Raw genomic sequence first — 13,987 nt, 5'->3', positions numbered from 1 at the left:
CCCCCCAAACGTTATAATGTACATGGTTTAACCATACTGATTTGCTTTACTATACATTATGCAGGGCATGTGATCTACGTATTACATTTTTTGTTGACATTTCAGGGTCCAGGAACGACATTGGAAAGAAGCCCGCCGCCCAACCCCATTATACTTACCTGTGACTCCTGTGGGTATCCAGATCCTGGGATGTAATCATATTATATTGTGCAGGGGTCCACTGTGAAGCATATTATACTGTGCGAAGTCTACTGTGGGGCAGATTAGTGTGTGTGTGTGTGTGTTTAAAGAAGACCTTTCACCTCCTGGGGCACATGTGGTTTAATACACCGATAGAAAGCCGACAGCGCACTATCGGCTTTCTCGTTCTGTGCCCCCGGTGAAGAGCTATTGGTGCCAGTACCATAGCTCTTCAATGTCAGAAGGGCATTTCTGACAGTCAGTCAGGAACACCCTTCCTCACAGTAGTGTCTATTGCACTGTACTGTGAGAGTGGAGAGGAACGCCCCACTCCCTTCCTGATAAGTACTGGCCCATAGATGAGGACTGGGGGGGGGGCGTTCCTCATTGCTCAGTGTCATCGCTAAGTGGTAAGCAATGCCCCCTCTCACAGTACAGCGCTATAGACGTTACTGTGAGGAAGGGCGTTCCTAAATGAATATCAGAAACGCCCTTCTGACAGTGAAGAACTACAGCAACGGCACCTCTAGCTCTTCACTGGGGGCACAGAAACGGGAAAGCCGATAGTGCGCTGAATTCAGCGCACTGTCGGCTTTCTAGCAGTGTATTAAAAAAAAAAAAAAAAAGGACCACAAATTCTTTACTGGCCTTTCTCTGTGAGGGAGGAGTGGGTCAGCTCTGAGTGTAGACCAATGAATTATAGGTGTCAAAGGAAAACACAGAACAGGAAGATGTCGATGTAAACAAATGCAGAGAATGCCAGGAGTTCCCAGAGAAAACGGAAAGGTAAAGGTATTTGGGTGCACTTGTTCCCTATTAATAGCATTAACAGACCCTTTTTTTTTTAAATGTATTTTTTGCCTGGAAAAAACCCTATATGTTACAAAATTAGGACCTGATAGGCGCATTATGAGTCTGTCATGATAAAGCTAGTGATATGCAACAAAAGGATAAGTGTAATGGGCTGCAGAAGGACATGGTTTTCCCAGTAGGGGCAGGGGCATGGTCAAACATTTTTACAGATGCATGGATAGTATGGTTATTAACCATTGATGATAGGCTATAATATCCCAGTTAGCTGATGACCAGGCTCGGACATAATCATGGGAATGTGCTTTATATTGCATAACTAAGGAGATTAAAACTGGACAGAGCAACAGATCAGTGGCAAACCTAACAGCTGGATCCCTACTGTTCAATTTTCTGATTTGGTTGTGGACCTCTCTTATTCACTTGGGGCCTTGTTTTTGAGATACAAGCAGGTTCCAGAAGGCTATTATTATGGCATTCTCTTCCAATACAACCATAAATGCAAACATAGGGAATTCCCACGATCATGCTTTGCGTTGTTTCGTCTTGGGCCCACTGCCGCATACATGGGCATATTTGGTCATAGAAATGAATGGGTCAGTGTGCTGGCTATTAAAAACAAATCTAGCACACTGACAAAGCACATTGCCTATAGCCTTAAGGATCCAAGTTACAAGTCACTTGGTGCAAGAGCCAAACAGATCTGTGAGTTTAACCCTTTCCTGACATAATAGTATAACAGATGTTGGGTATCTGAATATGGTGGCTGCCCAGGAGCGGAGTGGCCGCCAAAGCCGCTGGGTTTTCTGTAGGAAACATAGACTAAAACTAGGGTCCCTCAGTGAAATGCAATTTAAAAAAACAAAACAAAAAACCCCCAAAATACAGCAAAGACGAAAAAAAAAAAGAAAAAAAAAAATTCTGGGGAGGAATACTTAGCAACATATAGCTGCCAAATAAACTATGTGGGTAAGACCAAGAGGTTATTATGGAGGTGGCCATTAATAGGAAACAAGACCTTATTGGATTACCAAATGTGAACTCTCCTTCATAAGGATTGAAGACATAAGACCACGTCCACGAGGGACCCTAGATAAAAGAATTCTTCAACAAGAATATAGATGGATTTTTAAGCTGAAGATAATGGTCTCATGGGGCTTGAATGATGAACAATTGTCCTGACCTTTTACTGCTTTCCAAGATTCTTTCGTCTCACATTCTTTCCTTAGTCCCTTTGGTTCCATGTGTAGGATGATTTACAATATCTGGTTCCATGTCTGGGGTGATTTACAATATCTATATTCCTCTCCTTGGTTTCAACTCAGCTGGGCCTTTTCTGTATCCAGTATGTTTGAGGTTATATACCAGCTATTGGTTATGGACTGTGGGGTAAACGTGTATATAGCTTGTTCAGATGCTGTTTGATGGATTTCTGTACCATTCTAAACGTATTTATCTGCTAGTGTGGATGTTGGTATTTCGTCAGAAACACCAGGATACTATCCATAGCTATCCACATGCCTCCCACTTACCTAATCTGTGATTCTCTCCTAACCGCTTTTAGGGGTGGTTGGGCAGGACTTTGTAACATCACTTGATCTGGATTGGTTCAGCGGCTTGGACAACCTCTCCAAGTGATCAGGAATCCATTTATAAATATGACCTGTGCCATGTCTACTAAGCAGGGTTGATGCTATACAGGAATTATATTGGAGTACAGATTGGACTCTTCTCAGTAGTCTCTCCCCTGCTAGGTGAATGTGAAGTACACATTTGCACAGCCTGATATTTTCAGAAGTAATTTTAACCAATATAGCAAACATTTTTGCAATCCTTTTTCTCATCTGAGATAATGGGGTGGGAGTATTAGTCTAGCAGATCTCCACCTATCCAAAAATGTATCCATCGATTATTGTATCATGTCTGGAAATCATGTCATGAGGCATTGACCGCGTTTGCAGCAAGGAGAGATTTTTAGCCCAAAGATAAATGAAAGCAAGCGCAGCTTTGATCGAAACTTTGGTGTGAGACTTGCCATCTGCTGCTACTGTGTCAAATACACAAATTACTGATACTGTTACTGATAATTGGTTGGCTCCGTGTCAAAATCCGGCTAAAAAAAACCCCCGCCTCCCATTGACTTCAATGGGATCCTTTTTCCGCAAGCGGTTTGTTCCTGCTCACTGAAAAAAAAAGCGACCTGCCCTTTCTTGATGCGGATTCCGCAGCTGATCTGCGGCGCAACACTCCCTCCCGACTGAGCCCATTCATTTTGGCCTAATCCAGAGCGGTATGCCTCTACTGGATGCTGGAAAACTCTGTGTGCACTGCACCAGCATCCAATTGCAGCTAGCCGCTGCAGAGGTTTATTGGAGCGGATTTTGCGATCCAAAAAACCCCGTGAACCCGGCTTTAGGATAGACTCTTAGTGATGTATACTGATCTCTAACCTGATTGCACATATAGGACACTGCTGTGTCAGTTATTTAGTTTCACTGTTGTTTTTTTGTTTGTTTTAAGTTTTTATTTTTGCAGTATGGATAATATAAGAAAAATGGAGTATTATAAAATGCAAGTTTTATGTGCAAATAAGCTTAAAAGTCACAAGCTTAAGCTTGTGACTTTTTAAACAATACTTTTGGAGTGAGGACTAGATAAGTCTGTGTGTTGAGTTGAGGTTTTTGTTTTTTTTTACAGTGATAACCTAAAAACTATTTTTTACTTATTTTCTGTTACTGCTATGCATTATTTTATCACAGCATAGGACACAAACACATGTATATTCACTCAATTTATTAATAAAATTACTTTTATAAGATCTCTAGAAACAAAGCAGCATAACTTAAACCGGTTTCAGATGGCTTTACAGCTTTACTGTAAGTAGTATTTGCCCTTATTTTGTCTTGGGGAAAATAAGATATCCCTACAAGATAATGAAACATAACTTCAACAAATAAAGCGCATTTTGAACTGTAAAAAAAGCAATGCAAGAAACTGAAGCTTCCTAGATCTTTCAGCAATTTTGCTTTGTTCATTATATCTAAGAATGACTTCTAAAAGCCCCTTTTCACATTACTTTTGAAAAACATTTTTCCTGTAATATTGTCCCTCTTCCTGGTGTTGAAGCTCCTTACAATTAGAAAAGAGGTACAGGTAACATGATGTGACAAAAGTGAGTAAAAATAAGGATTTTGAGGAAAGCTTGTGAAGAAAACAAAAACTTGGATTAGTTGAGACCAGCACAGAAAACATATCAGAATAATAAGAGATCTACAACAATTAATGTACAATATGTCTCACCAACACTAGTCCACTATCCACAGGATATTGGATAAGTGTCATGGGGATCCCCAAGTCAAATATATATATACTGTGTGTATATATATATATATATATATATATATATATATATATATATATATTATGGAGTAGTAGTGCGTATATGTGGCTATTGCTCCATTCAATTCTATAGAATGACTGCACTACCACTTAATTCACACAAGGGGCTCCAGAACCCTTGTTTGTATGATGGCTGAGGCTCCCAATGGTCAGACCCCTAGTGAACAGACATCTTCTAAAACGAGTATATTGATAAATCCTCTATAATGCATCTGACAATATTTTTCAAATTTTGCATGCACTTAAAAAAGGTAAACTTTGCTAAACATTACATTACAAGCATAACATTTTCCTAGGCACTCCATAGAAACACACTACAACACGTTGCTTTATAGGATATATTGAAGTGTGCGGTTAAAGAGTAACTAAGAAAATATAACATCTCTGCAAAAGTTACCTCACTTTAACACCTCAACACATATTTCAATCCAATAGCATTTTAGCACTTTACTTTGAAAAGGCAATGAGAGGTACTGTCATGGCAGCCAAAGCCAAAATCTTACCCTCTGACTTAATCCACTTGGTGGACATGTAAAATTCAGTAATAAGTCTCTGTCTATCACTAATTGATTGTTTTCACTGCACTATAAAATATTCGGTTGCGCTTTTGTACTCCAAAAGCACAGACCCCTAAACACTAGTGGAAAAAAAACTTGAAATGGTTAAACAGAAGAAATGCAAAGAATTACATGATTTAAAAAACCCCCCAAAAAACAACAACAATAATTTGGATTTGTTCCTTTCAATCATGAGTGGTAAGTATGGATAAAAAAAAAAAAAAAAACAACAAAAACTCCAGTGATGTAACAGAACTGGCTCAGCGCAACCACACAGTATTCAGCTGTGTCTGGTTCTTGATACTTGTGTCCATTTTAAGCACTTCTCTGATGGCCATTGTCGCATACGTAGATGGAGGCAAGGAGAATTCCATCTTCAAAGCTCTGTACTTTCCTTCTGTGGGGGAAAGGGAGGGATCAAAACAAAGAATAAAAAGTGAAAAAAAAGTTTAATTATTAGATATTTTTTTACTGCATACCCAGTTGCTTCTCATATCTTTATTTTGGTTTTTATTTACCTCAATTCAGGACAATTTCAGAATTCATCCTGGTCACCATATGCTTACCATGGAGAATGAATGCCACTTTTTTTTTTTTTTTTTTTTTTTTTTTACTGTTAGGTTCTACCAACTTTTGTGGACTTATTACATTAGGGCCTATTCTGCTTTATTGGATATTTACTTACCTATATCTATGTAATAGTTGATGCTGTTTTACACATACTGCCTTATAAGTATTTTACTCTATTACAATACTTGAGAGAGACCTCTATGGGCCAAAACGTAACACCGTTTAACCATATACAGTAACTGCCATAATGAAATCAAGTTTCTTCACTGCATTGCATCTACCTGATGTGTGGACATACTTCTTTACTAAGCAGTCAAACCTTGTTTATGCTCAGAAAAAAAGAGAATTTATGGTGACTACTTGTTTCACAACCAGCTCTGAAAAATTTCCTCTTAATAGGAGACTATACCTTGCTTTGTTTACGTTGGGTTCACACCAGCGTTCGGGTCTCCGTATCAGGTTTCCGTCTTCTGCATGCAAAAGACGGAAACCCGTCAGACCGAGTCTGGCCGTGATCGCCGGTGAGCATCTTCTGCTCTCCGTGGCGAAACCTTTTTTTTTAATAAACCGGACACAAAGTCCTGCATGTCTGACTCTGTGTCCGGTTAAAAAAAAAAAAAAACGGTTTTGCCGCGAAGAGCATAAAATGCTCACCGGCGCTCACTGCCGGACACTTTTCAAGTCCATTCAAATGAATGGGTTTGAAAAATGCCTGCAGATTTCTGTCTCCTGTCCAGTTTCGTGCAGGAAACGGAAAACTGCAAAACAGAGACCCCGGGCGCAGATGTGAACAAGACCTTACTTGATAAAGCAAATTATTCCTCCCTAGTGTTTACAGATCATTGCCTAGGTTTCTGGTCTGCTCTTCTATCCAGGATTGAGTGGCACAACAGGTGACATCAGCAATACTGCTAAATTGTCAAATATGTCCAGATCTGCAATAGATACTTCTCTAAGTCTGGTTGCCATGCCTTGACTCAAGAAGCTACAATCTATTTAAGACCAAGGAAAATAATGGCGAGAGTAGTGTGTATACTGGTTTTCAGATTGGTTTTCTGCTTTCTGTAAAACTGAGCAAACTGAAAACCAATATCGGAAAAATACTAGTTATCAGATTTCACAACAACAATATTTCACATGTGTGATATGGTGACAGAAAGACTATTATTCAGACGAGTTGCTGAAGCATGGTTCTCACAATCAAATGTGCATACCTGTGTTAAAGATGGGCAATGGCTTTCCTTCCAGCTTCTCTATATCAGTTCGTACAAGAGGAATCTTGGGATCATCATATGCAACTACTTCCCTGGATAAAACAAAATTAAATTGATCTATTTTACATTGCTCCATAGAAACATTACATTATTTCAGCTAGCCTAGGAACAGCAGCAAGTCTAAAAATAAATTCTTACGTCTGTTACCTAATATATACCGTACACACTTGAGTATAAACATAATATATACCGAGGCCCCTAATTTTACCACAAAAAAGAAAAGTTATTGACTCGAGAATAAGCCATGGGGGGTGGCAGCTACTGGAAAATTTCAAAAATTTAAATAGATACCAATAAAATTACATTCACTGAGACATGTGCCTCATAGTAATAGAAGTTAACCCCATCATTTCCCTCACATTAAACCTCTGTGTGCCTCACATAAGAGTTGCTGATATGTGGGACATATGGAGGTAATAATTAGGTATCTTCATAATTAAGGTTCTTTATTAGTACCCCCATGTGTATTGGTAACCCTCATATGGGGCACACAGGGGTTAATATGAGGGACATGATGGGGTTAACTGCTATTAATGTGAGGCACATGGAGTTACTGAAACTAAATTAATAACCCCAAATGCCTGACATTAATAGGAATTGTAACCATAGCAGGTACCTGTGTGTTTTACTTTCACTTTATTCTAGTGTCCTCTCCTATTTATGCAGGGCTTTTTCAGCATAAAAACTGCTGAAAAAGTCTGCTTATACTAGAGTATATACGGTACTTGAAATTGGAGCAGTGAATGAAATCTGTGCAATTGCTTTGCGATATTACACTTGGCACTGCTCGGTGCTACTTCTTGTTTATTTTATATGGTAAAGGCAATGTCTAGATCTACTGAGGTACTTCATAGTGTTCTATCCATTAAACAGTTAAAGCCCATCCACCTCTTCTCATGGGAAGTGAGAAGTGGAGAGAGCAGGCAAACTGGTGAGAAGAGGAGATGGGAAAATCCCTTTAAAGAGACTGAATGTAAACAATAAATGCCTCCATTCACTGGCACTAAAAGTATATAAGGAAAAATGAGATTATATTAGTTTCAACAAATGTGCAGTACTTACCAGCTAACATCTTGGGGTCGTATTAATATTTTTCTATATGCTCCAGCTAAGGAGTAATCTTTGATTCTGTGTCTCATGTTTTTTATATCCAGTCTGTCAGCAGCAAGCATTTCTTCATAAGCTACAGCCACTTTATGTAAAAAAATAATAAAGTGTCATTTTCACTAAAGATCTTAAAATAAAATATATAAGCCACAATTATATGAATATTCATACTAAGATCCAGAAAAAAAAGACATATATATATATATATATATATATATATATATATATATATATATTTATAGATAGATAGATATTCCCTCCACAATAAACTTACCCCTATCCTGTGCAGGATAAAGTAATTCCCTATGTGATCTTTGTTACAATAAAGTGAAGTTTTAAGTGTTTGAAAGCATAAAAAAGTCATATGTAACTTAAAATCTCAGTGGGCAGGAGCAGCATAAGCTTATTCACACTGTCCGCTTGTTAATCACACCTCCTGGGGATGATTTGTGCGGACAGTACGTGGCAAGCACACGGACCCCATTATAGTCTATGGGGTCCGTGTGCTTTTACAGCACAGCGCTTGCGTTTGTATTCCTTCAGGGGGTCTCGATGCAGACTCTTTCCGGAGGGAATACAAAAGCAGATGTGAAAAGGGCATAATATAGAATTGCAAAAGGATGTTCCTTAGTTTTCACCACTCTACAAGGAAGAATAAGTGAGCTGTAGACAAGAATTTGGCATTCTGTCAAGGCTGCAGTAGTCTTATCTATAACCCTGATATTCAACAGATCACACCAATTGCTGCTAAAAGTGAAGGGTGCAGTTCATTTACACAGGAGTGGTCATCTTTGCCGATATGTTTGTTTTAGTAAATGATTATATTCTTCACAAATATAATGGTGCTATTACATAATCATTATCAGCACATGATTCATCACCAGATGCTACGTAACACTTGGACCTGCAGCTTGAAACAATGGGAAGTCTAGACATACTCAAACAAATAATGGTAAACTATGAGCGTTATCCATGCCACCTAATGTTCCTGTAACAGCACCCTAAGATTGAAATAAAACAAAAAGTACTTCTATTTATCCTTCCTGCTGGTTTAGCTGTTGGCTTTGGGTTTTCTGTCATTTAAAAAATCCTTTAGTAAAAGCTACATTGTGAACTGCATCAAAAATTGTATGTTTTAGGATCTCATTTAACAGAAAACTGGGTCATGCTATTCCCCTTTGGCCTTTGAGGCATGTCAAATCAGTGATGACTCAATCTTGGGACAAAGATACTCCATCAACAAGGTAAATGGTAATGTTCAGTTGTCAATGCAAGCACTTCCAGGATAAATACCAGCACAATGCAGAACTCTTAGAAAAGATGCTCCAGAATTGTTATTTGATAGGGATCCCAAGTATTTACTACAGTAAATAAGTCAGGGCAGCTGTGACAGGTCCTCTTGAATCTGACTCCATCAGCAGATTGGAGCCCACCAAACATCTTACATCTCTAGTTAAAAAGAAACACACCTATGTCACTGATGAATCTGGGATGTGTCCTTTATCTTTGGTTGTAACACCTCTCCTTTGCTGCTGATTGACATGGCTAGGGGTGTGCAGTGGGTAGCTGGCATTTGCAGAGTTTGTCACTGCTGTGGCCAAAGTCCTAACTGATGTGCAGTGTATGTGTACATCTTAGTTGCACGGTGTCTGAGGCTGGTGTATATATATATATATATATATATATATATATATATATATATATATATATATATACTGTATATATGCACCCCTTGTTGTTTTGCGTGGCACTATCACAGCACATATATATAATATATACATACACACTATGTGATCAAAAGTATCCTGACACTCCTAAAAACATACGTTTTTCATATTAGGTGCATTGTGCTGCCAGGTACTCCATATCAGCGACCTCAGTAGACAGTAGACATCGTGAGAGAGCAGAATGGGGCGCTCCACGGAACTCACTGACTTCGAACGTGGTCAGGTGATTGGGTGCCACACATCATGCAGGTCAATGCCAGACGAAGCCTCGCTTGGTGTAAGGAGCATAAACATTGGACGATTGAACAATGGAAAAACGTTGTGTGGAGTGACGAATCACGGTACACAATGTGGCGATCCGATAGCAGGGTGTGGGTATGGCGAATGGCCGGTGAATGTCATCTGCCAGCGTGTGTAGTGCCAATGGTAAAATTCGGAGGCGGTGGTGTTATGGTGTGGTCGTGTTTTTCATGGAGGGGGCTTGCACCCCTTGTTGTTTTGCGTGGCACTATCACAGCACAGGCCTACATTGATGTTTTAAACACTTTCTTGCTTCCCACTGTTGAAGAGCAATTCGGGGAATTGCGATTGCATCTTTCAACACGATCGAGCACCTGTTCATACTGCACGGCCTGTGGCTGAGTGGTTGCACGACAATAACATCTCTGTAATGGACTGGCCTGCACAGAGTCCTGACTTGAATCCTATAAAACACCTTTAGGATGTTTTGGAATGCTGACTTTGTGCCAGGCCTCACCGACCTACATCGATACCTCTCCTCAGTGCAGCACTCCGTGAAGAATGGGCTGCCATTCCCCAAGAAACCTTCTAGCACCTGATTGAATGTATGCCTGAGAGAGTGGAAGCTGTCATCAAGGCTAAGGGTGGGCCAACACCATATTGAATTCCAGCATTACCGACGGAGGGCGCCACGAACTTGTAAGTCATTTTCAGCCAGGTGTCACACATTGTATATATATATATATATATATATATATATATATATATATATATATATATATATATATATATATATATATACACACACACACAATATACATACAATCACAGATCTTCCATTTGTCGATGGAGTATACATTTTTAACTTTAAAATATGCCAAATTTAGTGGATCATGCTAGATGATATTTTGGGTGATATTTTTGACTACTCACAGAAATTTCAATTTCAACTGGTTCTGAATATATAAAAGGAGGAAAACTTGTAACAAAATCTTTTCATATGTAAACTCAAAAGAGGCTCTATCACCATCTATAGACCTCCAAAAGTCCTTATATTAGGAGTGGAAGATTGTGCTTTCACAGGTTCAGAGTACTGAGCCTTCACAGAATCACTCTGCTTTGTGGATCTGGACCTGGCTAGTGGTCTATTGAATGGCAGCTGTAAATTCTAACAGACTACCCATTAGTTGGTTTAGTCAACACATTTGTTCATCACAATTTGGGTGCTTCTTAGGCCATGCTCCCTAGCCACTACACCACATCCTCATCTATAAGAAAAATATAAATATCAAAGAATACTTAAATGTGGTGTATGACATATATTAGTAGATCAGTAAATCCACCCAAACAGTTTCAGCTATGGTTGTGGATGTCAGTACCTTCTCTATTTTGACATGTCCATTTCAAATTTGTTCTGGGTTTATTAAAAAAAAAAGAAAAAAAGTGCCAACAAAAATAGTGAATATGCCATTGTAACGGAAAACATTTTCTTACTCACGTTTGTGCTTAGGATATATGACATCGAAACCTGGCAGTGGCATCACTACATCGTGAATGGTATAACTGTGAATATTACTTTCATCAATTACAATTGCAGTCGCTGAAAAGTACAAAAAAACAAAACAAAACATCAACAATGATAATAATGATTCAGTACCTACTCCATATATTTCACTTGTAAGTACACACTGCAGCAAAACCACCATGTAAAATCCACCGCAGAAATCATCTTATCCTTGCAAGAAAGATTTCCTACTCCAATTCACTTCAAAGGGAGGTTTTAGGCGGAATCCGCCTGGATCGGCAGGAATCTTTTCCACTAGCTGTTTTTTTTTTTTTTCATTTTCATTTGATTTTTTTTATTGAATCAACAATATGTAAAGATATAGTAGTTCACTTTCATTTAAACAGCTGTACATAAAGCCATTTTGCCCAGTTCACAGATTTTGAGAGAGAACACATCATTAGACTGAGATAAACAAGATGGTCATTGATACATACATCGTGCCATCTAGTCCGTTGTAACCTAATTAGTAGTTGTTGGGAGCATTGGTTACATGAGGGCATGTAAAATCTGCAAATGTGTCTGGGCCATTCTGCCCTAACATCAGTAGAGTATAGCTTGATCAACCAACAAGCAGCTTCCAGTTTTCTTGTTAGGGCTGAGCAATTATGACCTATATAAAAATCTCAATCAGGCATTTTACTTTGATTACGAATAATGGCGATTATTTAGGTCACACCCCTGAATTAAACAGGTAGAACATTTCAAATATTGTAATAACCAAACCGCAATAATCTATGTGAACAAAATCACATCAGTTATACTGGCTGATGTTCGGTTTCGATTATTTTTATATTACTCTCCCAGCCCTATTCCCTGTCCACCATACAAAGGTTGCACCTCCATTAAACACCCTCCCCTGTCCCACACCATTTATAGGTGATTGGCAGAAAAAAATTTGATGTGTCAGTCCCCAGTACATGTTCCTGTCATTTACAGCCAGATGCCATCGCAAAGGTTTCCCAGGGATGTCTCTGCCAGATGTATTTTGTTAATGAGTGTATTTTACTTTTTGTAACACCTTCACTTTAATTAATACAGCAAAAACATAACTTAACATAGACTTACAAGTTGACATATACAATTGAAAAGTGAATTCCGTACAATACCTCCTTTTAGCACAAGGTCCCCGGGAACAATTTTAAGTCCATACTCTTCAATTCTCTTGCTCACCATGTTATTCCATACATAACTCTGATAACTGTGTATGTACATTAGACGGTTGTTCCTAGGAATCTAGATAAAAAATAAGTTACAGAACTGTATTCTTCATTTAAAATGTTTACTGGACAAATAGAAGCTACCATGCTGATGATCAGCCCAATACAATTTCTGGGTCCTGGGTTAATGGATACAGTGGACACAATTACATGACATCCATTTTCTACAGTGAAAAGGTGAGCTGTAATATAATGATACCAGACATTGCCTTCTCATGGTGAACCTACATTTATTACAGCAAGAGGTGTTTCATGCAATTTATGAAGGCATATATAATTGATAGTGTAACAAGAGAACACGCTTATTAAAATTTTACTAACTAAACGTAACTGACCCTTTAGTAATTTGTTAAGATGCATCATGGGAAACACAGTTTGTTCACAGATTTACTGCATGTAAGTCACAGTGATACAAGGAGTCTTAAGTAAAATAAAGCCAAGAAAAGGGTTCCCAAGGAAACAGAATATTTAGCACTGATTAATGTATTTGCAGATACTTTTTGGAAGCTGAATACTCCCTTTAGGCTAAGACCCCATGTTGCGGAATTGCAGCTTTTTTTTGTCGCAGATTGCGATTATTTGAGCCAAAGCCAGGAATGGATTGAGCAGAACTGAGAAGTATAAGAACTTCTTATATATTTCCCATTCCTTTTGTAGCCATTCTTGGCTTTGGCTCAAAAACCACAACAAAAAAAGCTGCGTTTCCGCAACGGGGCCTCAGCCTTAATGTGGTTTTCCCACCAAAGCAAGATATCCCCTATCCATAGCATCAGGAATAACCTGCAGACCCCCAACAATTAGAAGAACAGGGAACTTTTGTTTATTTTCTAAACAGAGCGGTGGTCAGGCAGCAATTACACCTCTCCATTCATTTCAATGGGAAAGCTGGAGACAGGTCAAGTACAGTGCTTGGCTATCTCTGGTTTGGTGAGAAAACCTGACTGAGGGCAAAAAAATAAAAAATCATATATTGCAAAGAACAAAGTAGTCAGCGGCACTACTGCAACAGCGCTCATATTCACAATCTTGTGTCAGTATTGGCAAATCTTCCAGCTGTAACAGCCAAAAAACCATGGAATAAATAAAATCCCAGGGTGGTGCTCACTGTGAAAAAACCTAGACAGGCAGTGACATATGTGAAATGTAGAAAACAGGGCACTCACCCGCCACGGGATACATAAAACATTCGTTTTTATTTCATCCTCTTTAAAAAAAAAAAAAGGTCAAACCTTGACCATCGGGGTACCCCGATGGTCAAGGTTTGACCTTTTTTTTTAAAGAGGATGAAATAAAAACGAATGTTTTATGTATCCCGTGGCGGGTGAGTGCCCTGTTTTCT

General features: G+C 38.8%; 2 protein-coding genes across 3 annotated transcripts in view; one reads left to right on the top strand and one right to left on the bottom strand.

The window, feature by feature from the left end:
* ATXN7L1 (ataxin 7 like 1) overlaps positions 1-13,987 on the top strand; it is a 488,131-nt gene that overhangs the window by 131,647 nt on the left and 342,497 nt on the right. The window lies entirely within an intron of this gene.
* The window catches only part of PUS7 (pseudouridine synthase 7), a 41,140-nt gene continuing 30,921 nt past the window's right edge, over positions 3,769-13,987 (bottom strand). For both annotated transcript variants that reach the window (XM_075274112.1, XM_075274113.1), the window contains 5 exons: positions 12,538-12,664; positions 11,363-11,464; positions 7,853-7,982; positions 6,731-6,822; positions 3,769-5,343 (listed from right to left, as the gene is read on the bottom strand). In XM_075274112.1, the coding sequence (XP_075130213.1) occupies positions 5,207-5,343; positions 6,731-6,822; positions 7,853-7,982; positions 11,363-11,464; positions 12,538-12,664 (588 nt within the window). In that variant the 3' untranslated portion in view covers positions 3,769-5,206. The remainder of the gene's footprint in view (positions 5,344-6,730; positions 6,823-7,852; positions 7,983-11,362; positions 11,465-12,537; positions 12,665-13,987) is intronic.

Source organism: Leptodactylus fuscus, chromosome 5, assembly GCF_031893055.1.
Source record: "Leptodactylus fuscus isolate aLepFus1 chromosome 5, aLepFus1.hap2, whole genome shotgun sequence".
Taxonomy (NCBI): Eukaryota; Metazoa; Chordata; class Amphibia; order Anura; family Leptodactylidae; genus Leptodactylus; species Leptodactylus fuscus.
This window is presented reverse-complemented; position numbering and strand designations above follow the sequence as displayed.